We start from the raw sequence: 26839 nt of genomic DNA on the forward strand, positions 1-26839 counted from the left end.
GGCAGATAGGATCATAATTGATGTGCTGGGCACAAGCTGTGCGAGGAGCCCCTCAAACTGAATGCAGAGGGAAGGCAGGGCGTAGCTACTCTTCTGTGTGTGATGCATTCCAAGGAAAGGTGGAGATGTGCAGAAGATGTCTGATAGGGTTGGTCTCTCTCTGGAAGCGGGTACCTAGAGCTGGGCATTGATGTGGATACCACTTTGACTTTAGCTGTGTGTTCTGGTTCTCTTCTGCCGGTGTCTCCATTGCTGCCTGGAACACACCTCACTCATCTTAATCTGCACACCTCCCTCAGAGTAGAATAATGTAACTCTTCTTATTTAAGCAGTTTCTGCAAACAGCAACATCAGTGTTTCACAAGCGGTTTTTTAATCTTTTTTACTTATGAAATAACTAGTTTGAAAACATACTTTTTTTCATCCCCTTAACTTTCTTTTATCAATATTTCTAGTATGCCGGTAGTGTTATAAATTCCATGTTGTCTCATTATGCCAGAAGTTGAAGTTTATGACTTCAAATGAAAAGCAAATTGCTGAAGCAGGAGAAGCCTTAAAATAAAGATGATGTAATAATCACCAAATCATAGAATAGCATGACTGGAAGGGACATCAAGAGGTCATTTAATCCATCCCTCCGCTCTGATGCAGAATGAGGCAGACATAAACCGTTCATGACAGATGTTGCTGTATCCTGTTGTCATGTAGTAGTAAAACACTGATCAAAAAGGAATGCTGAAAATTACTTATACGTATGCTTTTACCCCCTCGAAGCTCAGTGCGAGATGAACTTGGCATAGAATTAGTGTGAGAGGATATAGAGAATCGTACAGGATTATTTTAAGTATATGAGTTGTTTTTCTGGTTTTTGGAAACAGTTCTTTCTGTCAGAATAGTCTAATTATGTTTGTGTAGAGTCAAATATAATACCCATTTCTAAAAATAACCACTGCTCTGCTTTTCAGGTGTATTTCTTGCTGAAATTGCTCTTGTTCTGTGTTGGCTTTAACTGGTGTCTCATCTTCTTGGACACTAGGAGATTTACTTTAAAAATGCATAACATTTTCTTTTCATATTTGACAGTACTTCTGGTGTATAATTAGTTTTGGTTTTCCTTTTTTATTCAATCTCTTGTGTGAAAGAGATGAGCAAAAAAACCCCAACAACTCGGGGTAGGAGTGTAATGGGAGAAGAGCAAGAGCTGGGCTTAGCTAGAATGCCAGGTCAGATATGAAGTGGATAATGTGGCTTTAAGAAACATCTTTTTTTTTTTCCCTTGAAGAAAAAATAGAATGTACGTTTCAGGATTTTACGCATGGTATTCTGTATCCCTTTAATCCCAAATTGAAGTTTGCAAATGAGTGTCAGATGAATAACATCTTTCTAAATTGAACAATACGTAAAATTGGAATTGCAGATACCCTGTTGATAAAATGAGTCTTCAGGCTTGTTTGCTCTGTGTTTCCTTCCAGTTATGTCGGCTGAGAAACATCTGTCTCTGCTGCTAAATGACCTCCTCTGACTAGGCCAAGTGGTTCTGACAGGATGAGCCGTCTCCAGCCCTCATCAGCTGCAGGAGGAGATGGCTGTACGTTGCAGCCTTAGAGAAGGGAGAAAGATTAGATGTAAATACACTCAAATTGCCGTTTCCCTCAGAAATTGCTTACTCAGACACACAGGAGAGATTCCCTGCACATGTGCTGCCTCAGTGTTTTGAAAGCAGTCATTTCTTTATGTTTAATTTGGTTGTTGATTGCTAACTCCTTTTGGGAGTTGGTAATTTTTAAGAAGCTGCAAATACTTTATCTTGGGTTGTGGCTGAACGGGATTCATTAGCTCTTGGTATCCTCTCTGGCAAGTAAAGGACTTTCTCTGAAGTGCCAATAGGAAATCTGCATTGGTATTTTTGCACGATGGCTGCTGTGGGCTCTCAAAGTCTGGGAAATAAGAGATGGGCATAGAGGTGGACAGAAGCCAAGAGTTTTCAGGCAGACAAAATCTGTAAATAATGGTTTCTACTGTGGGACAGAGGAGGAAATCCTATCGATATGGCTTATTCAGATTTCCTTTTAAGTTTTTTTTTTTATGACAAACACTGGCAAACTGGATCAGCTTTTCTGTTTTTATACTTCTCAAACCATATATGACTTGCTTGTTGATTTCTCATGTAATGGTGTGATATTAGAAGTGGATTATGTTTTGGAAAATACATCATTTTTGTACATACATGAATTTTTTCGATAGTAGGTTCACTAAAACCACTTATTTAATTTGGATCATCTGGGATGACTTACTGCAGAGTTGTTCATATCTGTGATGAATCGCACTTCTCTGTTTCTGCTCTTATCCATATGTATGTGCTGTATGTATGTGTTTCCTTGTGCTGAGGTGCTCTAAATGATTTCATAGTCTGCTCGTGGTTATGAAGGAATCTGTCCCTTCTGGAGAGATGGCAAAAAGAGCACTGAGGACCTGGTTTTGGTGAGCAGCCTGTGAAGTCACCGGGGTTAGAGCAGAGTCTGGTCTCTTTTAAACCCAGAACAGAATTTTTTCCAAAGTAAGCCACAGGGAACTTTGTGTTAGTATGCAAATAAGTTTTTGGAGGTCTTTTCTGTACAGTTCTCTGGAAGTGCTTCTCAAACCTCTGAGAATTCTTTTTAAGTTCAAAACCTGTGAGTTTTGGAGCTGGTAATCTTTTAAACCAGCAAAACTTTATTGTTGTTGTTTTTTTTTTTTTTTTTGCAAGTTATTTATTTTGCTTACAAAGTATGTTTCACAAATATATCTGCATTGATCTAAAGATCGGTGTTGTTTTTGTTTTTTTTTTCCCTTGAGGAATTCAAAGTTTAAGTCTGTGAACAGAACACTGTGCATTTGCGACTAGCTGTGTGCATCTTGGTAGGGCTGCCACATGGTGAGGTGCGCTCCTCTTTCTGTTCAGAATTACAGTGCTGCAGGCAGTTCTCCCACCACCACCTTTAAAGGGAAATTTATAACTCCTGTAATATCTGTCCTTTTAATTCTAAAATCCAGATGAAGCGTAATCCCAGGAGTGCCGTTTCCCTGTTGCAGTGTAATCTTTTTCAGATGATACATGATTTACTCAGGAACAAATTAGCAGCTATGCATGCCTAAAGAAAGCAATTTAATAAACAAGATTTTTGTAAGACCTAATCAGAATTGTAAAATGATACTTGGGAATCAGTTACATTATACAAAAGAGCTGGTGTGAATTCATGGTTTCCAATCACATTGTTCTCTCAAGTAGTACAGAGGCTTTGACCTTCATTCTGCTGTTTCATCTGATTTATTACTTAACTATTAAATGTTTTCAATCAATGATGAAAACTTCCGCTCATAACTGTAGTTTGTTCTAGTGATTGATTTTTTTTTTTTTTTAAGCTACTGAAAAGAGCTATTTCCTTTTCTAATGATTTAAATCACCTGCTGCTGTTGAGTGCGTTTGTTCTGCTTCTTCACAGAAAGTTAGTTCCATGCTCCTGACAGTGCCTGTGTTGATGAGGACGATCATTACAAATGCAAAATAGTCCCAGGCAGAACTGAGCAGAATGGCATTGCTGCAGCTCCACAGTTAGGGTGCCGGGCCCCAAGCTTGCTGCCTCTCTCTGGCTGACCCTTGGACTGAGCTGCTGGCATGTTTCTGCCTGGGACGGGGATTTTGTGGAGTTCCACCAATGTGATACAGATCCATTGTGGCACAAAAGATATTTTTAAAAAACAGAACCAGTTAGTTTCCAGATAATTATTAATGTTTTGTGCTATTTACAACAAGTTTTTCCAGTCTCTGCAGGAAGCAGTTTTAACATAGAAAATATGTTACAGGAGCAACAGTTTCTTGGCAGTTGGAGAAGTGACAGGGCTTCTGTTATAGATCTGAATTTGCCTTCTAATTATCCCCATCCTAAATATATCCTTTAGGAATTTTGTGTGTATTGGCTCTGGCTGGGGGCTTTCCCCTGGTTTCTTACTTAATTAAAACAATTTCTTACGTAATGGGGAAAAAAAAAGCCTTGAATAGAGAAAAAGCTGGTTTAATATTTAAACTACCTGCTAAGAGGCTAGAAACAAGTGAATACATGAAGCCAATGCTTTACGCTTCTTTTTAACATCCTGGTCTATCAGTGCAAGCTGGGCAGCTGATTTTTCTTTTTCTGATCTTCTCTTCCTGGTGTATCAGAGGAACATAACTCTCTGGTAACCATTTCTCAGTGGGGGCAGAACTTTCTGAACTTCCTCCAGCTGCAATCTCACCTTACTGTTGGGAACAAGCAGTGCAACTTACTGCTGTGTTTGCCTGGTAGAGTTTTCCATTCTGTTATCCTGTGATGCCTCTTTATCTCAATCTCCTTTCTATTTTGCAAATTTGATACTGTTTTTGTTTGTTTTTCTTTTTTTTTTTTCTTCTGATTTCATTCATCATGTACTCAGAGATCTGCAAAAAGAGATGGGAATTGCATCATTCTATTTGTACCAAAGCAACCTGCACTGTGTGCGTGGCAGGGCACTGCGGAGGGCTGTGCCAGGTGATCTTTGGCAGCAGTCAGGGATAAGAGTAGGAGCTTGGGGGTGTGGGTTGTGTTTTCTGGAATATCCCCTAGATTCCAGTGTTATCTAGTCTGTCAGTTATCCTGGTGAAGTCCATTGCAAAAGCCAACAGTAGGTACAATTCTTTTTGGAAGAGCTGTCATTTGCTTTTTTCTAATACTGTAGTCTCAGAGCATGGCCTTCTTACATTTGTTTCATTGAGGAATACTTGAAACAATCTAGTACGTAAGGTTGAAGCTGAGAAGTCGAGGAGCTTATTTTTGGAGTTATCTCAGAAATGGGCTTTGTCTCTCAAAGGCATTGATAGTGTTCTAGCTGAAGCTTAGCTTTGTTTGTTTAATACAAGTTTCCAGAGACCTTTTTCCTTTTGGAGATACCTTTCTGAAAGTCTGGAGTGTGTTACTGGAGCCCGTGGTGTGATTTCTCCTTTTAAAACCTTTCAGAGGTATTCTTCTCCCATAGCCTACCCATTCCTGACTCCTTAGCCTGTTTCTTGTTGACGATAACTGACATCAGCCTCTTCAAAATCTTAAAAATCTTCACATCTTGTTCCTTGTTAAGAGAGCATATAGTACTTGCTATAACGAGAGTGCAAACCCAGTCACAGAAAGGTGAAGTTGTGCCTGTGTTTGCATAGCAGGTCAGCTGCTGAGCCAGGAATAGCAGCCCAGTCTCATGACTCAGTGCCCCAGCCGCTGGCCCGTACGGCCGCCCCGCAGCAGCGGCCTTCTCCAGGAATGCAGCCCTATGGGCAAAGAGGAGGCTGTGGTGAGGACAGGAGCTGTGCTTCCAGATCCTGCGGGGCTTCAGGCCTCCTGCGTGAACTAAAATACTGAGGAAGGAAAAAAAAACCAACAAAACGCTGTACTGGAGGCCCTAGATAAGAAGCTCTGCGAAGGTATGGTTTGTTTTGCTCCGTTCAGAAGCACAAGAACGTCTAGCTGAAAATAACTTTCCAGAAGGTTGTGGATGGGGAAGAAGTTCCATGCGTTTCAAAGTCAAACTCTGTTCCATAAACAACCTTGGAGTGGCATGTGATTAAATCTCTTGTATATTCAACAACAAACTCATTTTATGCAACCACTGATAAAATTGAATTAAATGGACCTGCTTCTAAGAAAAGAGACTGAATAGCTGAGTGCTGCATTATTCAATGAATGGAAAACGAGGAGGCTGTCTGAAACTCATAGGAAATGGTTTTAACATTCTATCAGGCTAAAGAGCAATTCGGTGAAATCACTGTATTTGTTTCCCCCCCCACCTCCCCGCCCTCAATTTTTAAATAGCAGTGCTCTTCATACTGTCAGAATTCCGTGTTGTGACACCCCTACTCAAAAGTTATGACAGCAGTGTAATGACAGCTACTGCCTCTTGAGAATCAATCAGGCAATTAATTTTGTAAATGAAATGCTGATTATACAAAGCTTCACATGAGAGGCCCAGTGATTAAAATCAATTTAACAAATTGTTTCAGGTGGGACTTGATTAATAATTTGCCATAAATGCTGAGGATATATGACCAGCATACCTTTTTTGTGTGTGTGCTAATATAGAACTATATATAATGCTCAGAACAGAAAAAACAACCTGCGCCTACCTGCAGTACTTCTGCCTTCTGACCTACTTGTTACGGGCTGCACATTTTTGTGAGTCCACTGTTTTCCCCCAGTGTTGGTAATGTCACCTTCTCAGCTAGTGCTCTCCCCAGCAATTAAATGCATCTAACCTGTAATTATTATTATTATTATTTTTACTGAAAAGACCAAGTAACTGAGAAAGTCTATTCAAATCCACATGAATATTTATTAGGCTTAGGAAGATTTTTCCTTAAAATCTGAAGTTGATGTGGATTTATTTTTTCTCTTTTGTCACTTATTGGACTTTGCTTTTTCCCCTCCTACTTCAGGACATCTCTGCAGGGAGCCTTCCATTCGAGGCTGCTTGCTGCTCCTTGCCTGACAGACACTATTTTTAGTACATCCTTTTCTGTCCATCTAACCCTGTGTTTGTGTAAGAGCTGTACAAAGTAGGTAAGGGAATTTTTTTTTTTTTGAGTTCCAGATGGCAGCCGTGCGCAGAGAGTGAAGGTGTTTACTTGTCTAGGAAGCTGAGAACCTCATTGCCAGACAAAATAGAAGTAACTGGTATTCTGGGTGGAGTTCTGCTTTTTTTAACCTACAATTTTCTGGGTTTATGAATGGATTTCCTCTTCCCTGTTGAGCTGCAACATTGGCTGTTGAGGAGGCCTTAGGGCTGTGATGCCTCCTCTGATGAATCTAGCCTGAAAACTTCAAGATACCATTTCTCCTGGCTATCTGCCTTGCTCTCCTGCCAAGGGTTGCGATTTCAGTAGTAGAAACGTTAGAATGAGAAGTATACCCATGTCTCATGCACGAAGCTGTGCCAAAGCTGTTGATTTGGTGCAAACCCACCCTGTGATGATGATTTTAAATTCAGATGCTGGACTGTGAATGGAAGTGGCTAACACCTGGCTGTGATCTGGCAGCAGATGGGAGAGGCAGTTGGAAATGATAGCATGTTGGATGGTTGCAGATGGCTTCTCTGAAAGACATCTGTGAAGCCTCATAAGTTCTGCTGCAGTAGAAATTACTGATATCTTGTAGAGTGCTTTTACAGCAAGGAATGAGAACTTCTGCATGCCTAAAGGAAGGTGGGCTCCATTTAGGAGACCAGGGCGTGGGATGGGGGTGGGGAGGTGGGAAAATAATTCCCAAATCCTTCTGGAAGAAGTTTGGAATTGGGAAAGTAGGTTACAGAAGAGGATGAGGCTGCAGGCATGGTGGGGAAGGATGATGCGTCTTGAGTTGACTTGAGAGCAATCAGGGTATTACTACCTGTATGTTGGCAGCTGGCAATGACAAAAATGAGTTGAAGGGCAGCACTTGTGAGTTGTATAACCACGTCAAATTGTCAGTGACGTGGGATTGTTTTGGTCTAAAGGTGTGGTAAATGTGTATAATGACTTTTTGATGTTGTCTTAACCTTTGTTTGCACTCAAAGTGGCAACATGAAGAGATTACTTGTGCGTTGTTCATTAAAAACAGATTTCTTTGCCTTGCTTGTTGTGATTTGTTCTTTCAGTCGTCGTTTTAGGTTTATCTGTCTACAAAACAATAACCAGAGGATGGTTGTCTCTTTGACCTTTCAGTTTTTAGGTTAAGGGAAGCCGGTAGGAAAACTGGATAGCAAGCATACGCATGTCCTTCTTCCTGGCCATGCAGAGACACTTGTGTGCATTAATTTCTTTGTGAAAGTTCTAGTGGAGAAGTAGCTGATTTTTGGTGGGGCATAGCTTTGCTTTTCTCTTCTACCTCTTTTTAATTATATACTTTCTGTTCTGAGTGGAAATTCTTTTTGATGTCTCCTTGCATCTGAAATAATATGCAGCACCTTCAAGACAATGGCAACATTTTTGTTAAATCTCTGCTAGTAAGTGCTTCTTCATTCACAGGATTTTCCTTCTTCCTTGCTGTATTTGTGCAACTGACTTCTTCTAAAGTTTTCCTAAAGCACAGGTAGTATGCTTCCTATTTGAAAAAGAAACAGGAAGCGTATTTGCCAGTCGTCTCTGAGATTTTAATACCAACATAAGGCAAATTTTAATAGTGTGAATTCATACTTTTTTAACAGTTGTTTGCATCTTTTTTTTTTTAATAGTTATTTGAAATATGTAACAAGTTGTGTTTTGATGCTCATGCTTTTGTTGTGTAAAAATGTTGGCTGAGGAGTCCTTGTACGTGTTCATACAAATGATGGCATTATCTAGGAATGGATTATCTTTTCCCCAGTTGCGACCTCATGCCAGCTGTGTCATTGTGTTATGGTGAATACTTATGATTATCTCTAGCGATAAATTTGTAACTTGGTGTCTGACCCAGAGCTGTGAGCTCCATGCCCATCTTTCTTGGAATGTTGGTAGCTGATTGTCAGCTGTCTTTATTATGAGGTTTCAAAGCTTCAGTATTAAAAAAAAAAAGCTTCTTTATTATTTATTTATTTTGTAACACAGAGACAGAAGCTTTGGCTGTAGATCAATGAATAAACAAAGAGTTATTGTATTCAGTAGCTCTAGGAGTTTGAGGGCAAGCTTATTTGAGAGTGTTGAGTTCATGTCAGACACAAATGATGTAGCACTAGTTGTTGGGATGCATTGTGGCTTATAGGCTCTTTACGTCGCTGCATTTGCTGTTGTCAGCCAAACTGGTGCTTCTTTCACTACTTTTATTTGTTTAAACAAAAAATAAACCACACCTTCTTTCTGCAGAGTAGCTGTAGCTCATGTGAATGCTCTCGTCTTGCAGTGAATTGCTGTATCTTCTGAATGTGACCTTTGTAATGTCTCCTGCTCTTCCCTGCCCTAAGACTTCACTGGCGGGGTTCTTTGTGACATCTTTAAATAATTAAGTTCTATTTTGGGACTGTGACCAATGTTGTTCATATTTGTAAATGTCTTTCAAATAAAGATTGTGGCATTAGAAATGAAACACACAGTGGTAACTCAGTAGTATATTTAATGCATAACGTAAAAGAAGGAGCCAATGTATCTTGATCAGCCAGCTGCTGAAGTTACTCTAGTGTGCACTGTACTTTAGATCTGAGCCAAGATGAGATATCCAGGAAAACACTGGTTAAATGGCAAAGAAAAAAGAAACTTTTTATCTTACTTTAGAAGAGGTAAAGCTGAATCCCCAGATACTTTGTGGAGAAGGAGATTTATTTGATGTGTTTTGCCTAGGAGGTGAGTGGAAGTGGTGGTAATACTGAGTTTACAACTGTAGATACTAATTTTTCCACTTGTGCTTAAAGCAGTGATGCTGAGTTGATGCTTTCCTTTGTGCAAAACATTGAAGGAAGGAGCTTGTAACAGAAAAGGTTTTTTGGTTACTGTCTGGGGGCATGTCAGCTTTTCTTCTTGTCTTAATGGTGGCACTATCAATCTGAGGAGTAGGAATGAAACCTTGGTCCTGTTGAAATCATTAGCAAACCTTCTTTTTGGTGTTTTAGTGTGCTCACAAGGCACACAATGGGCAAGGTCTCTTATGAAGCACTCTGTTTTCACAAAGCCTGATAGTACATGCGCAAATGAATTCGATAGTGATACAAGATAGGCACTGCAATAAAGAAGGTGCGAGTTATATTACACAGACTGAAGCGAAGAGCAAAACTGAGGTATTTTGAAGAACCTACAGATCTGTGCAAAGTTTAAATGAAATGCAGCAAGTTGAAGAGGAAGTGCAGAGTCAGAAAGAAAATTCCAAGTCCTCTTAGGCTTGTGTGGCAGAATATGGCAGTAGAAATTAGGGTGAGCAAACTAAATTGGCAACAAGTTAGTGTCAGGGAAATAGATGGATATTGATGGTTGCAGTGACACTAAAATAATTATATTAAATGCTGTATTTTAGTTTTAATTACTTCTCAGTTTTAAGTAAATGCATGGAAGGTGTGGAAAAAAATAAACAACGTTCAGGATAATATAAGTCCACTGGGAGGTAGGAAAATTCACTGAAGTTGTAGCAGCAGTCATTTTTGAAAAGCATTTGTGTGCAGGTGTGGGGGAGTTGGTTGTTGATCCCTGGAACATGCAGAGATTGACACTTCCATCATGATTCTGTCGCCCAAAAGTTGTCTTTGAAAACTTTTAAAACTACTGTGAAAAAGAAAATATTTAAATTTAACAAATGTTAAAGGAATCTTTGTGTAGGATTGTAATACGTATTTCTGAAATAAGAATTCAAAACATTGTGAGTGAGAAAAACTCCTCTAAAGAAGAAACTTTAAAAGAATGCTGAAGCTGAAAACTGTGCATGTGATAAAGTTAGAAAAAGTTATAATTAAATTTCTACCTCCAGTGTACAGTACACCCAATACTCAGTGAGCGCCATTTCTTTTGTTAAGTGTATGGCTCCAGGTCTTTCTTACCATACAATGTTCTGAAGACAAAATCTGCTCTTTATTGAGAGAGTTTTGTATGGTATTGATCACCGTCATATTAAATTTTAAAATCACCTCTCTAGTGAAGATGTAATGATTTTTTTTTTTCTTTTTTTTCCACTTTTGCAGTTAGGAAACTGAGGCATTACAGTAGGAAGTTTGAGTAGCCTGTCTGTGATCTCTCTGTGATGGCTGTAGGTCCAGTTTTCTGCAATGCACAACTTTTCAAAATGTCTCCAAATCATATCTCATCAAGTTCAAAAGTAGTTCAGTTGGTAAATATGAAACATTTTTGCATGTTAAATACTATGACTTCAAGTCAGGGAAAGAGGGATGCCTTATACTGATGTATGTTGAAAATTCATTGTTTTAGTAATTTATTCAGCTTTAGGTAAAAACCATGGTAGATGGAGGGTAGAGGATGCCTCCTCCATAGGGTCCAGCCAGCACACAAGGTGACTTGTGTCTTCAGTGGGTTACATGTTGCAGTTCTCTGATGCTAGAAGATTCCTGGGAGTTTGCTTACGCTTAGGTTTCATTTCAGGCTGCGGTTTTTTGTGTGGTATTGCCAATAATGTGTTTCCCACCTGTGGGACAGGCCTCCCTGTCTATGCCTGAGTGTGCTCAGGTGTGTACAGTGCTGAGTTGGTCTTAGTATCTCCCTTATGACCGTCTACCTCCTCATGCTTCTCTGGACAAGAAATAAAGATGGACCATCCTTCTCTTCCATGGCTTTGAATCCTGTTACTTAATACCAGGATCTTACTTTCCACCTAATGATGATCCAGAGGACTTTATTGTACTATTTCTTACCATTTCCCTGAAGCTATGAAGGGAACAAGCAGTATTAACACCAAGGGCAGGTATCTCTGGCTTGTCCTGCCCTTTGATTCTGATGTATCACTGGCAAGGTCCAGAGTAAGTTCTGAGTATGCCCAGGTCCCTCTTCACCCGTGCCATTGTTACTTGCATCCGGTGACCACAGCATGGCATAGGTCACCCATAGGCCCCAGTGACTGGAGTTCTTTCTGAGTCTGTCTCACCAGAGGGAAGGAGGGTAGGCTCTCCAGGGTAGGACGGGGAGAAGTGAGAACTAAAGAGAGACAGCGGGCTGGGAAGAGGAAAGGAGAGAAGGATGGAATGTCAGGAAAGCTCACTCCCAAAGCACCTAATGAACAAGCAGAAAACCTCCACTGCTTGGAGGTCACTGGTTTCAGTGGATGAAGGCTGTTTAGCCTGTATTAATTTAACCTCCTGACCTTGTTTCTCCTCTTCAACTCGTTCTGCCCCAGTTCTGTCTCCACTGCTTTTTTTAACCTGTTGTCCTTTCTTTGTCCAGTGAATTTCAGGCCACCTCTTTACACCTCATAACTCCTTTGATCCGGTCTCGGTGTGCTCTGCAGCTTGCACTCTCTGTTTTTCCTCCACTCCTAGGAAGCCATGAAGTTCAGGGATTCTTAGGGCTACATGTCTTGTATTTCTCTAAAATCCATTGTCACCCTGGCGAATTAAAATCCTCTGCCCCAAAGCATGGTATTCAAGCAGTATTTTTAAGTATTTTATGTAAGAACATAAATGATGTATTCTTCTGTGACCTCATTCTAAGACATAACTGAACTGTTTCAGTTGAATTTTCCAGAGAATTTCAGCCTCAGGCATACATATGGCCTGGAAAATTTCAGCCTAAATGCTTGAAGTTTGGCAAGGTTTATATGCACCTGAAAATAGTCTTCCTAATGGAAAGTATCAAACTGTTTTAGCTGTAATTATCTGCATTGTTTTGTAGTTCTTTTTAAGTTTTGGATGGGGAACAGAAAATATTACGCTCAAAATTAATGAGAATTTGAGTAAATGTTGTTATGGGAAGTGAGACTAAGAAACAGTGCTCTGGGTCAGAAGATGGTGCAATAAGCAGTGCTGTTAGGCTTCATGAGCATCTCATGAAGGAAACCCAAAACTTTCATTAAGCAAGGATTTATATTTGAGGAGAGGAATACAACAGGTGGTATGCAAGAGTGAACATTAAAACACAGAAATAAACACAGAGAAAGTATCTTGGCCTGCAGAAAGGAAACTTAACTTGTCTCCTGGGAGCCTATAAGAAGGCATCTCTGGTTCATCTTCTGAGCCCTTACATGGGTCTGTTTTCAGTTAAGAGTGTGATGACAGTGCATGATGGTTGAAGAAAAACTGAGTGTGTTGCTAGGGATCAGGTGGCCTAACGTGGTTTGGGAACCATCGATATTTAAAAGTGTGAAATATAACTAGTAAATTACCCAGGGATGGTTAGTGGTGAAAAACAGAAACTTCAAATCCGGCCACGAAAAAAGCCAAATAATAAAGAGAAAATTGCTGAGTAATAGTTAGCCAAAATTAGAATTGAATGTGCAGTTTGCTGTGGTGGCAAAAAAAAAAAAAAAAAAAAAAAAAAAAAGGGCAGCCCACTTCTGGAATGAATGGAGCTGTCATATGAGAATGAGGTTACGGTTCCCATCAACGCATTGACTGCATTTGGAAAACTGTGCTCTTTTTGGTCACGTTGCTCACAAATAGGTATTGGTAGAAATGGGGGAAATGGATGAAAAAAATGAGAAGCTTTGAGTTCTTCACTTTCAAGGAAGAAGTAGTAAGAACAACATACTGTTTGTTGAGCATGACTAGAGGGGGACACATCTGTCTGTACTGGGAGGAAGAATAGTGTTTTAGGAGTACAAACAGTAACAACGAAAAGAAATAAGGACAGGGAGGGAAAGTAATTTGTTCTCACAAGAGCTGTTATGTCAGAATATAGTATCCAAAAAGGCCTTGTAGAAGTGTGTTACACAGGAGACTTAAAAATGAAGTTTTCTGTAGGAAAACAAGTACCAAGTATGCCATGAGCAAGACTCCTGGAGTGGGGGTAGGTGAAGTTTTTTTGGAAGGAGGAATATCTCATTCAGATGAGATTCTGATAGACTCCTTAAGTTTTCTTGTTAGTCAGGGGTTAAGAAATGGTTGCCATATAAGCAGTACAGCGCTTCTACAATTGGAGTAGTGGTGTTTTTTTCTAGTTCAGTTAGCTCTCAGTAATAAAACAGGAGAGTAATGGCACACAATGGTTGACACCCATCTTGAAACTGTTAAGGTGCTTGGTAAGTCCTGCCAAAAAGTCTAAAAATAAAACTTCCCCTCCCCCCTCCATAAGTGATTTCAGTTTGGATTTTCTGAAGTCTATTAAAAAGGCAAATAGCCGTCTGTGTAAATTGTGGGTTATGACTTACCTTATGATCTGGAAGCTTATTAATGCACGTGCTAGCAATGTGAGAGCACTGAAATACAGCACTCTGTAAGCATTGCACTTTTGGGGAAATACCTGTTCTTTACGTTTTCCCGTTTTTTTTTTGTTGTTTTTTTTTTCCCTGAAGGAAAGCAAACAGACACTTTCTCAAGTTTGAATTACTTGCCCATTAGTTATATCTCTCTTGGCAGACATTCTTCTATGTATGTTTATACACTCAAGTCAGTGTACAACAGTCTATTTAATTGTTTTGTAAGCTGAAATTTATTGGGAAATTACTATACCTGTCTTTTTGTATGTGAGAGAGAAAGTCTAAATTTGACTGTCTCGTTCATTTTATTTATTTTTAAATGTAACAGAAGTCTCAAACTCACCATTCAGAAACTCATCCACATAATGGAAGCCATAATATGGTACTGTGCCTGCTTGTATGTCAGATCCATTTTTGATGTGTTTGTAAGAATGACGTAAAAGCATTGAGAAGACACCTGCATGATTTGCTCGCAATCAACTTGACTGTTCTGACCTATTTCTTCCAGCATTTCTAAACTAGTTCTTTGCTTGTGTTCATTAACAGGGCAGCCCAATGGATCCAATGGTCATGAAGAGACCCCAGCTATATGGCATGGGCAATAACCCTCACTCCCAGGCGCAGCAGAGCAGCCCCTACCCTGGGCAGTCCTACGGCCCTCCCGGCCCCCAGCGCTACCCAGTGGGGATGCAGGGACGAGCCCCGGCAGCCATGGGAGGAATGCAGTATCCACAGCAACAGGTTTGTGGAGGGCTTTTCTCCGTTCCTTTCGGTTCTCTGCTTTCAGACGTTGCGGTAGTGCCGAGGGGTGCAAGGACAAAATTCAGAGATGAGCATGTCTCCTCCAGAAAGAGGGTGAGAGACTGTTTTAAAAGTAAATATCTTGTGTTGACAGCGTAAATGTTTTCTGACACTCCATACAGTCACAAAAGAGCTTTAGTGTCTTGCTAGTATCTTTTTGGAGAGAGAAATGTGTCAAACACCATCCATTTTCTTTTTTCTCAGTTGACGCCACTTAGCCTTGTGTATTTACTTTACATATTTTTAATTCTCTCTGGTTCAGGTTTATTTATCTGTAAGATGAAAACCTAAAGCTTCCATTAGCACAGTAAGACTAGTGTTGTCCAGAGCATACACGTTTTTATCAACATATTTGCATATTGATATCAACAGTTTTTTCTTTTTTTTTCCCCCTTTCCTTTTGATAGGAGTTTTCTTTAATTTTTCCTGTTTTTTTTTTTTTTTTTTCCCTGATCCACTCTCAAAGGTCAGCGTGGTTTTGGGGTATCAGAGGACATGAGATTGTCCTCCAATTCCAGTGGGAATCTGTGTTAATTTACTTTGGTTTCACTGTTAATGACAGTCTCGTCCACGTTTTTTCCAGCCCTTTTAAAACAAAGTCAGTTACAGTGTTCATAATGTGTATACAAAGTAAGACACAGTAGCTTTCTAGAAAGGAAATTTATCCAGGAATGATGTTGTCAAATTTCTACTAGTTTTTTTATTTAGGATTGTGAGTGGTGGCAATAGATGTTACAAGACTTTGTTGTGAGCATTGCAAGCTACTAACTTGATGATGGATGGAAAGCAGCATTTTGTTTTGTGCAACAGAATAACTGCAAATCAGTTTCTTTTTATGCCATTTATTGTCAAATGTAGAGAAGAAAAGAAAATTATGGAGTCCCAGACAGATAGGTGCTTGGCTAATTATAATTACTACTCACCCTCCTGTACAGGATCTTCATCAAGTGATTCGTTAACTAACAGTTTCAAATAGTTGAGCAAATAGTAACTTTATCAACAGTTACCAGTTTTGATCTTTCCTGTTGTTAAATATTTTCTTGCAAGGAAGTGGCCGTTTTGTTAAGAAATATAAAATGATAGATCTGGTTACTGTCTGAAGACAGCACAGCATTTTGTCATACGGGAGAAAAAACTGGAAGAAGATGGCTTTCTGTGTGGCTGCAGCCAAATAAAGTTATTAAAACATATTTTTAATTTTAAAATGAGTTATTCTGTGCTCTGTGGAGATGAGTGTTGAATTTTCACTTCGTTTGCTAATTGCTTGATAATTGTAAATTATCCATCAGCAGGCAGTGACCTGGCATAGCGATTGGCTGCCGGCCCTATCTGTCTTCTAACAGCATTAATGTAATTGGCTGAGCAGCAGCACAGTTCTGAGCACTAATGCTCTTTGGGGAAAAAGTGAGAGGATAATTATGACATTGAATTTTTATTGAACGGACATCACCACCTAGGCATGATTTTGTTTTGGACTGCCTCCAAAGACTCGCGTGTTCGGTTTGTGAACCTCTAATGATCTGAATCCAGTTCTTTTCATATTGCTCATACATTACCACCTTTCTACAAAGGATTAAAATGCAGGAATGCAGGTTTGTAAATTGAATTGCCAACTTACCAGCTGAGTGGTAAGTTGTCTTTGGCACAGGATGCCACAGTTTGATTTCTGGCTGGATTTTTACTCCTGTGACATGAATATTAAATAAGGAAAGCCTAGCTATGCTTGTTAAAATCAGCTGCATAGCACGTGCCTACTTCTAGATGTAATATATACAAAATAAATAATATTGCAAAAGTTTCAGAAGATGAATCTCAGCACATTTTGAAAATTGTAGTCTTTTACAGTGTCACACTGAGTTAATGAAAACCACAAGGGACTTCTGAAAATGTGATTGGTTAATAAAAATACTAGGCCTACTTAAAATATATGTATATATATATATTTTTTTTTTTTTAAACTGAAGTATCATGCAGAAAGGGCATTGGGTAGGTGGATTATGAAAGTGGAAGTGCCACACTGTAGAAAGGCAGGGAAACATTTATGAGGGAGGTTATTCTTATTTTAAGCTGTAGTTTGCTGTTGCCTAAAGATAGCTGGGGTTGTCTGTTCTGTTTCCTTGGATGAAACCAGCAGGCTCTTTGTTAGGCTGTGAAGGTATCTGCATTTTGAAGACTTTAAAATGTTAAGTCTGGCTCTTTGTCTGTCAGTTCCACTGCTTGAGGTTAGTACTATGGAACTTCACAGATTTTAACTTGCAGGCTCTGCTGCAGGACAATGCAAATGGAGAAGCAGATGAAAAACAACACCCTAGTGATCCATCTAAAATTAAGGAAATGTTGAAAATGAAGTTAATTGTCTAGATAAAGGTAGCTGGTGTATGTCATGCTGCAGCAGGGAATAGTGTGTTCCTGTTGGAAGCCCAGTTCTGCAGCCCAGAGGTGCAGGGAGACTCATGAAGAAGGGAGGCCTCTGGCGTAAGAACAATTAAGTAGACATGGAGAAGATGAAGTGTTGTCAGGTGCAGTCATCCTGTCTGCCTGCAGTATAAGTGTTAGCATAGCCTGCTAACCTGTTGAAAAAGCCATCTCTATGTAGTGCTGTAAGCATTCTCCTAGGACTTTTTCTGTGTCTGCTAATCATAGAATCATACAATCATTAAGGTTGGAAAAGGCCCCTAAGGTCATCCAGTTCAACTGTCACCCCATCATCACCATACCACTAAACTATGTTCTAGGCATCATGCTTGATGCCAAACAGGAAGGTGCAAATAAGACGCAAATTTCCTTAGAATTCTATGCCAAGGTGTTGAAGAAGGTGTGGTAAGTATGTATGGGATGATAGATTCTATGTAGTAATTACAAACAGTGCTATGAAGGGAGATCTTCTAAAGCATTTGAACTTGGAACATGTCTCTCAGGAGTTAATCAATAGAAGCCACGTAACAAAACACTAAATTGTATTTGAAATGTGGACAATTTTTTTTGCATTACTAACTAAGGATATCTATAACTGAGGATAAAAGGCTGATGTGTGTGTATATGTGTGTATATATGTATACACATATGTAGGAAAGAAAAGTAAAACATGGTTCTCTCTTTCTTCCTAATGCTTGACAGCAGGGATCCAGAGTGAGCATGTGAAGACGCATGGTAGCCTGTTGCAACACAATGCTTAGCAATTTGGAGAATGCCACAGCATTTTTTCAGATGTTAAGGGAGCATCCAGTTAATTCAGGATCAGTAAATATGTAAAGCATTTGGACTGATTTCTGTAAAATTGTCTCAATGGCTAAGGAGATTAAAAATCAAATGATTTTCTAGGAGTAAGTGCATAAGAAGGCAAGTATAAGAAAGGAAGCTATTACTGGAAGAATCATACATTTTATTTATAGGATACAGACTTGACAGCGTGTCTCTCTTTTGGCAGTAGGAGATACGTGTGGTCAATGAATTACTTAACAAATATGACTTCTTAATGTTATTTGGAAACTTAGTTTTTCTTCGCTTCCCTCTCTATTCAGTGGGTGGAGAAGGAAAGGGGGAGGCAAGGAAGAGCTGGCAGCAAGTTCACCTGTGTCTATGTTGTCGGTTTTCAACATGATAGAAGCACAAGTTGCAACAAGGCCAGCATTGGCATCTCAGAGTTTTAAAATGCTGGTTTTGCATTTAAATCTCAGTATTGCTACCTCATGTACTCTTTCTCCTGTTTTGCATAGGAGGAATGTGGTTTTCAGGATTCATAGCACTCCTTTCCCAGAACATCAGGGAGATAATAGTACATATATAAAAACAAAACAAAAACATCCTTTCAGGTTTAACTTTCTAAACTTTCAAATGTTTCTTGGTATTATAAAGAGGTGATGTGAAAATTAAGAAGCTTAGTGTGCAGGAATACTTAGCACCAGCCTACTGAAGGTGTAGTTTTGCAATATGTTTTGTTCCAGAGCGAATAATAAGATCTAAGTATAAAGATCTAAGTAATTTCCTTTTTATTTGTATTCCCCACCTTTTGTACTTTCAGCCGAGCCAGCTGTGATGCCCTAATCATTCAGCTCTCCATTTTAAAAATTTTGATGCCCTTTGAAAGTGTTTCTGTGCTCCTGTGCTATCTGTTTTGGGAAGTTTTCTGATATTTCATAAAAAGATTTGTGCTAAGAGTAAGAACTCGTAAGTCTGTCTTCAAAAAGAAAAGTTTTCAGCTGTTGTCTGAGATGTTGTTTTTTCATGTTAATAGCATGTAACACTCAGTTTGTGCGGAATTTCATTAAGGTTAAAAATCAGCTCCTTGAAATATGAGTGGATAGGTTTTGGATGTTTGCAGCGAAGTCTGAAGGCTTTGATTTACGAATATGTTTGAAAGAATTGAATGGCATGATGTGTCTGTTTAATCAGATGATCATTGCCTAATTGATTTTTTTTTTTTTTTTTTTTTGGGATGCATTAAAAATTCTTGTGTACTTGATGGACTGGAACAACAACTCAATGTGTGAATAGGATTGTGTTGCTATAACACATAGTAAATTCCTTTATGAAGGACAATTGCATGGATTTGTACAAAAGACATTCCTAATAGCTATTTAAAATGCAATGTTTCAGTACTTTTTCAGTACTGATTGTGTGCTAGTCTGAGAGGTTTGAGCCTGACTGTACTAAGGTTTGAGCATCGGTCTGTTTTTTCTTTTTCACTGTATAAATACTGTAGAGTCAAAGTGTGCTACTTGTCCTTTTGCATTTCTTGTATTTTTGATCTGAAGAATGTAAATTTGTACAAGTTTTTTTGAGGATTAAGTATGGAAAACTTGCTCCTTTTTTTTTTTTTTTCTTTTTTCTTGAGGTCTTACATGACAGGTTTCAACTTGGAGTAACTTTTTTTTGAAGGTGCAAGGAAGTTTTATAAAACCTCCGGGAATGTGCTGCAAGGATTTATTGTAATGGAAACTGCAAGTCAACCAGAACTATAGCAGCACCAATGTGATTACCTCATTTAGGAATGGGTTTACAGTCCTCATATTGGGTAATGTCCCAGATTGGAAATGTCGACTTTACGCCAAGGCAATCAATTGACTGTTGGCCTGGCAGGTAGTTTTAAAGCTAGCAAGTACGAATGTGTTTACTGTTTGGTGGCTGGTTGTACGTGTTCCTTTCTGAAATCGTTTTTATTCTAGAAGATTGAAAGATGCCAAGAAAATGAGGCTGACTGTTTCACAGTGAACTATTAACGTAAATGTAGTGCATGCGTACAGTGAGTGCTAGTCAAGTGATACATTTGTTGTCTTGTGTGTATAATTGCCTTCACAGGCTAAAGCTAAAGAATACTGAATAGATTGCAGTTTTTTGTGCTCCTCAGCAGCTTTTAGCACAGATGATGTTGGTACTGGTTAAGGGAGCAGATAAACAAAATAAGCAGGATTTTTGTTTTTTAGCCTATTTATTTTGCAAAGATGGAGAATGAATCAATATGATTGAATCTCAAAAACAGCCAGCAGAGGACAAAATAGTGAGATGTGTTGTCTTTTTCTACAGACTGATAGCTGCATTTCATACATGTACGTAAAAAGAGATTGTAAAGCTTTGATCATCACATACTTCAGAATGTCCCCCCCCTTCCCCAGGATTTTTGTTTGATTTGCTGTAGGTATAGTTTTATTGTTTGTTTATTTTGTTTTGCTTTTTTTCTTGGATGTTTATTTGAGGCTCCTATTAGTAGCTTATGAGCCTTTTTAGAAATTCCTAGGAAGCAAAGGCTGAAACTCTTAACAGTGAATCTTGTTCCAATTTCTTCTTCTATTAAAAACATGCAAATATTTTGAATTAAAGATAATTTCTCACAGTATTTTCTTCAATGATGTATCTGCTGTTCTGTCAGATAAACTTGCAGCATAAAAAAGCTATAGATAAAGTGAATCATTCCTTTTATGAATCAGAGAAAGGGACAAGAAGTCACAGCTATTTGTTTTTCTTGTAAGGTCATCTTTAAGAACGGGTCTTGTGATGATCAAGTGTTAATAATGGCAAAGAACAGTTGGTTCTCTTTGTCACGTAATGAAATGGGGTTTTAAAATTTTAGATTTCAGAAAATGCTAAATACTATGCCTGTGCAGACTGTAGGAAAATGTTTAGTGTGGTTCTTTCTTTTGGATATATTAAGCCTCATTGAGTAAATTGAAAAAAAGAGGCTGCTGCTTTAGTTCGTGACAGCATAGGGCTTTATGTTGTATTGTCTCCATTAGAATTATCCCTTCCATTCACTCTATAGAGGGAGGTGAGCACAGATTACAGATAATCACAGAATCAAATTTGACATAAGTTTCAGGTCTTTATGGTAGCTTAGCTCTTCATCTTAATGCTGGTCATCTGAGATTGTTTACCAAAGAAAATCCCCGAAGTAGCGGAATTGCATTATTATGGTAAATAGAAACATTTCAGTAGCTTCTATCATTTCTTTGAAATGGTTCTGAAAAAACATAGGTTGAAAAGGAAAAAAGAACTGATCCTTCATCTGCTGATAGACTGCCTGGAACTGAGACAGGGTCAACATTTTTGTCTCTTCACTTACTGATGTTCAGTAAATGCTAATTTTTACATCTGTCCTGGAGTAAATGGCTGTGTTTGGTCTACGTTTATATAGAAAGCATGTCACAATCATCGACACGCTACGGCAAATAAAAATTCGTTTTTGTTACTGCTAAATGATTGTACTTCACATTGAATACTTAATAGCTGTAATCACGTTTGCTGTTCTGCTTGGAAGTGGGGCCATGAGAGAGGAAAAGTAAAGCCTGTGGGTTGGTCCTTTGAAAATAGTTGCTGTTATGGAAGCACTGGTTATTCTGTTGTTGAGAAATTTGTTTACTGAAAGTATTAGCTGTCAGCCTAAATTGGATTTGGAGAGGAAATAAATTTTGGTCATCAGAAGTGAGAGAATAGAGAGGGTATTTGCATTTGCACCAGCAAGATACAAAACCGTTTACTTGTGAACAGTTCATTTTACATGGCAGCACGAGACATGAGTTTATTTACATTTGAAATAAAATAAGCATTATGCTTTAAGAAGTGTCTGCTGCATTACTCTATTCAACAGCTGCCATGCAGTGACTGTGCCAGGAGGAATAATTAACCGTTTTTCTTGATAGTATATTCATAGTAGTTTTCTGTTAATAATATTCGTCAAATAATACACACATAATCATCAAATAATAATTTTCACCCCGAACTACCAAAATTACATCCAAACCCATCGTGCACACATTAGGATTTTTGTAACCATACTTTCTGCAGCATCCCAGGGGGCAACTCAGCGTTTCTTGGGAAGTCTTGATATAAGTTTCTCAGAAGATAATATCAGTTGCCCATAAATTTGATCTTGCTTAGAGGATGCAAGGGAGGCAGTAGAATTTCCTTTTTAAAAATAGGGAGTATGTTTCCCACTGCTGAAAATAGGGCTAAAGATAAGGTGAAACCTGACTGAAGTCAGTGGGAAATTTCCCGTGACTTCAGCAGAGCCATGATTTCTTCAGATTCTACATAGTTGGGGTTACTGGGTGAGCAGTCTTTGGTTGATAGCAGCATAGGCAGAATTGGCCTCTTAAGCGTAGTAAAGACTTAACACTGTTTGACAATGAAACACAGGTCAGCATCTTTCACTTTGGTGACTGTGGGATGGAAGCAAGTAACTTTCTTCTTGGGAGAACTGACCTTTCAGGAAAACCTGATGTTTCAGGAGTTCAAAATAAAACTCTCAGTGCTACCAGCACACCGTGCTTTTTTTGTTTGTTTTTTTTTTTATAAATTGAAATTTGTTACATTTACCTTCGATAAAACTATGTAAAATACTACTCTAAATCTCATGTTAGTATAATCAAAGCTTGCTCGTTAACGTTTCAGTGTTCTATTTTTTATCACCGAAAGCATTAAGCTTTTTTGGGGACAGATGAACTATAAAATCTATTATTTAAAAAAAAAAAAAATCTTCAGTATATTTAAACTGCTAACATACTCCTTAGGTCACTTTTTCTAAAACCGATTGTATTGCTTCTTATGACAGTAGTAACTAGAGGCATATAAAGATCCTAGGGTAAATACTTTAATCTTTTTGTCTTTCACTGTTTTTCAAGAACAATGAAAGAAGGTTTTAAGAACTTAAGGAATAACTTAAAGCTACAGTTCATTCCATTTCTGTAGGCTTTTATTCTTCACTTACCTTGTGTGACCCCATTCCTAGGTGCTTCTCTAGTACTTGGGCTTTTTATTCCTTGCTTTGCTTGGAATAGAAAAACGTGTTAAATGCTCACATTGTTAAATGCTCGCATTCTAGCTGGTAAGTGTTTGATCTTTGAAGCTTATAATGCATTTTGGAGGTGTGGAAAAGGAGTGAGGAGGAAATCAGTGTCTGTTCTATTTTTTGTGAGCTTGATCCTTTTCCTCTTCTGAATAGTGTTACCTAATGCCTTTTGCATTCATGTGGTAAGAGCAAACGCATAACATAGTAATTTAGTGAGTGAGCAATATTAAAAAAGCATATTTGCATCTTACATTCAAACATGCCTTTGGGAAAGTGTGAATTTGGCTTTGTTGTGTATGTCAAAGGGACAAATTACACTTGGTGTTAGTATGTTTCACAAAGCAATGATGAAGAGATTTCTGCTTATTTCTTGGCAAACTATAATATAACTTGTCTTTTGAGGCACAAATCCAATCAAAATAAACATGGTTTATATAGCCACTAAGGAAGATGTTGTTTTAATTACAGAAGACACATTACTTATCTTGAGTCTACGTACATGTTTGTTTTACAGGCCTGATTTGGCAAATGCGGGCTTTACAGGACAGGTTAACAAAACTGCCTTGTTCTTTGCACTGGTTCACCTCTATCTCTAAACTCCATTGTTCTGAGCAAGTGGTGTTCGGTAGAAAATAAGGAGGTGAGAATTGATGCCAAAAACACATTGAATCTGTGCATAGAGGAAGAAGCGTGGAGTTCCTCAGGAAGCAGCTCTGCTACTTGGAGCAGTTTGTAGAATCATAGAATGGCCTGGGTTGAAAAGGACCACAATGATCATCTAGTTTCAACCCCCTGCTATGTGCAGGGTCACCAACCACCAGACCAGGCTGCCCAGAGCCACATCCAGCCTGGCCTTGAATGCCTCCAGGGATGGGGCATCCGCAGTCTCCTTGGGCAACCTGTTCCAGTGTGTCACCATCCTCTGTGTGAAAAACTTCCTCCTAATATCTAACCTAAACCTCCCCTGTCTCAGTTTAAAACCATTCCCCCTTGTCCTATCACTACCCACACTCAGAAACAGCAGTTCCCCTTCCTGTTTGTATTCAGTTCAGGGATACCACTACATGTCTCTGCTTCTGGTCCTAACTTTCTCATCTGGCAGAACTGAATTTGGTGTTTTCTAACTCTTCCAACTTACTGGAGAGTATTTAAATACGTGTATTGACTGGCTGATATTTTTTTTCATTGGTTTCGTTTTATTACAGTTTGGCAAAACTGAAGAGTATCAGAGGCCAACGTATCCCTCCACAGATTTGGGAAGTGTGTATTTAATAGATTTATGGTCCTTTTATGTTTGAAAAGTTGTCCTAGAGAGGAAACTATCATTTTTTAAATCAACCTTCAGTTTTGCAGAAACTTTGTGGAAAACGTTCCTGATGTTAGAGAGCATGCAGGTGGTTTTTCAGTCCTTTGGGGTGATGCTGGGAGAAATCCCATGTATCCTTCTCAAACGGAAGATTGTTTTATGACCTGAGTAAATGGTGAAGAGTAGATTCAGTAAATGCCAAGTCTGTGTGGATACTTGGCCTTCCTTTTTTCACATTACAGGAAAAGTAATGTTTTCTAACGTCACTTTAGGCCTATAACTCAGGAGTTACAAGCAGAATATAACCACAAAAAGTAATTTAAGAATAACCGGGAAAAGAGTATATATTCTTTGGGTGTAGGCTTTTCTTTGTTCTTTCTCTTTCTGGTTCTGTCATCTCGTTTTTATCTTTCATATACATAAGTGTCTATAAATATGCCCCTTTCCTTGGCGTGCATTCTGATCCTGTAGAACAAATTAAAAACCTGACTAAATATCAGAGCCCTGTGTACATATGAGTTGCTTTAGATTTGTCTGCAGGAACTCTGAAACTTCTGCGCTCTGTCAAACTGGTTTAAAAAAAAATAGCCCAGAGGATAAAAATTAGTTATTGTTACGAAACCTGGTTGTAAGGCTGTTGTTTATAAGAACATGGGAAGATGCAAACTGTGCAGTGTTTTGCTTAGTGAGGAAAACATGTTTTTACTTGAAAAGTATTTCTTATACATGGGCTTGATCTCATGTATTCAGCTTGCCACCATAGGCAGAAATGGTTGTGCCCTAAATCCTTGCGTGTAATAAAGTTGTGTCCTCAAGATTTATAAAATATTTGCTGAAAGAAAGGATGAAACATTTTGGCACTTGTTAATCCTGTAGTAGTAAAATGTTATCGATAGGTTTTTTCTGCATTGTGGTTTTACTGAGCACTTTTTGTTGTCTCCGAGAGGCAAAATTTCACTGGATGGTACTGGAGGTCTCTGAAGTAAAGGGTGCTAAGTCTTAAATAGCAGATTTGGGAGAAAATCAAAAGGGGAAAAGGGCCAGTGGATGAGCGGTGTCAGCATTGCTAGTACCGATTATGTAAGGAATGATCACCCGCTCTGTGCGTGCGTGTCAATAAAAATGCAGGAGAGCACCTTTCTTGACACAGAGGTTGCTGAAACATCACCGCTGTCTCTCTTTGTAATACTCCTGTGGATGTTTTTGCACAAAGTGGTATCTGTCAGAGCTTGAAACCTTGCGCAGCTCCCTTTGAACAGGTAGCGCGGGACAAGTTCCAGCACATCGTTACCTGTCGTTGGGCCGCCTACTGTGGGGAGGGAGTGCCTTGTGAGCCTGCATCCGAGCTGAGAGCCTTGCCTGTCACTTTACTGTGCACATGTTGGGCTGCTAATAATTACTGAACTTCCATTTTGAATCATGGCTTTCTTCTTTTTTTCCTCTCTGTTAAAGGGAGACAATAGTAGTGGGAAATATTGAGGGTGCTGGAAGAGTTTGTGATTAGCCTGGAGATATTTTTGCACTGAATAATGAGATAAATCTGTATGTTTTCATTGCTATGCTGTCTTTGTTTTTGAAACACACTATTTGTTGTTTCCAGTAGTAAGTACTGTTAATCTAGTAATGCACGTGGTGTGGAGTATGTCAAATTACAGATGAAAACAGATGTTGGGAGTGACTCACCTAAGGGATGCAGTAGGAGTATTATGACTGAGTATTTTTCATCAGAGATAACTGTTATTTGTTATGTTCGTGCACTGGGTGAGAGATTGTAGCTGGTATTTGAGCAGTGGCTGAATAAAGCTTGGTCTTGTTTTAGCTCAATTGTGGAGTTCTTTTATCTCTGCTGTTATCATCATCTTTTGCAAATTGAGATATTCGGACTCTGGAATGTGATATTCTGTGAAGATCCCAGTTGTGCTGAAAAAGGAAGAATGAATTGGGTGACAGAGACCTCCAAAAGGACATCCTGTAATTTTTCCTACAACCAAAGTCAGCATAATTGCTTATTGGAGCAAGGTACAATGGTGTATTTGCATGCCATTACCTTGATGGACTTTTCTCATCTTTTTTTTTTTTTCAAGTTACTCTGACTTGAGGCAACTTTCTCCATTTAGCTGCAGGTGAAATTAGCCTTGCAAATCTGTTTATCAGCTGAGGCAGAGGTTTACTTGTTTACCCTTATTGCAATGTTAATATTGTTAGTTACACTCTGTTTACTTGTGGAGGAAAATATAAGTGAATCCTGAAAGTTTACAACCATCTTCTGCACAGACTTTTGGGCACTTTATCAGTGCTCTCCCCTCTGCGTGAGGAATGGTGATTGCTGGGGGGCAGGGGGGAATAACCCTGTGAAGCCCTCATTGTGCTGGGGAATGCCACCCCTCAGCCCTTGGTTTCCATGGCTTCCAGTGAAATTTGCCTAAGGTTGTGTGATTCCTGTCGGTTTTGCCTTTGTGACTATGGTTCAACCAGTTGCACTGGAGGCTTTCTGTGTTCACAGGCAATGGGGGAGAGGATGCCACTGCCTACACTTCCTGTGGCAATCTGCTTTTGGGGTTACTCAGTTAAAGTGCTGTGTTTGTTGTGAGCTGATGCATCCCAAAGAGCCACGCATCCCCTTCT

At 39.0% G+C, this 26839-nt stretch overlaps 1 protein-coding gene across 12 annotated transcripts in view; it reads left to right on the forward strand.

Annotated features, from left to right (window-relative positions):
• The window catches only part of ARID1B (AT-rich interaction domain 1B), a 317322-nt gene that overhangs the window by 14786 nt on the left and 275697 nt on the right, over nt 1-26839 (forward strand). For all 12 annotated transcript variants that reach the window (XM_090135650.1, XM_090135644.1, XM_090135646.1 and 9 more), the window contains exon 2: nt 14373-14567. In XM_090135650.1, coding sequence (XP_089991776.1) covers nt 14373-14567 — 195 coding nt within the window. The remainder of the gene's footprint in view (nt 1-14372; nt 14568-26839) is intronic.

Source organism: Phasianus colchicus, chromosome 2 (genome assembly GCF_987193195.1).
Source record: "Phasianus colchicus chromosome 2, bPhaCol1.hap1.1, whole genome shotgun sequence".
Lineage (NCBI taxonomy): Eukaryota > Metazoa > Chordata > Aves > Galliformes > Phasianidae > Phasianus > Phasianus colchicus.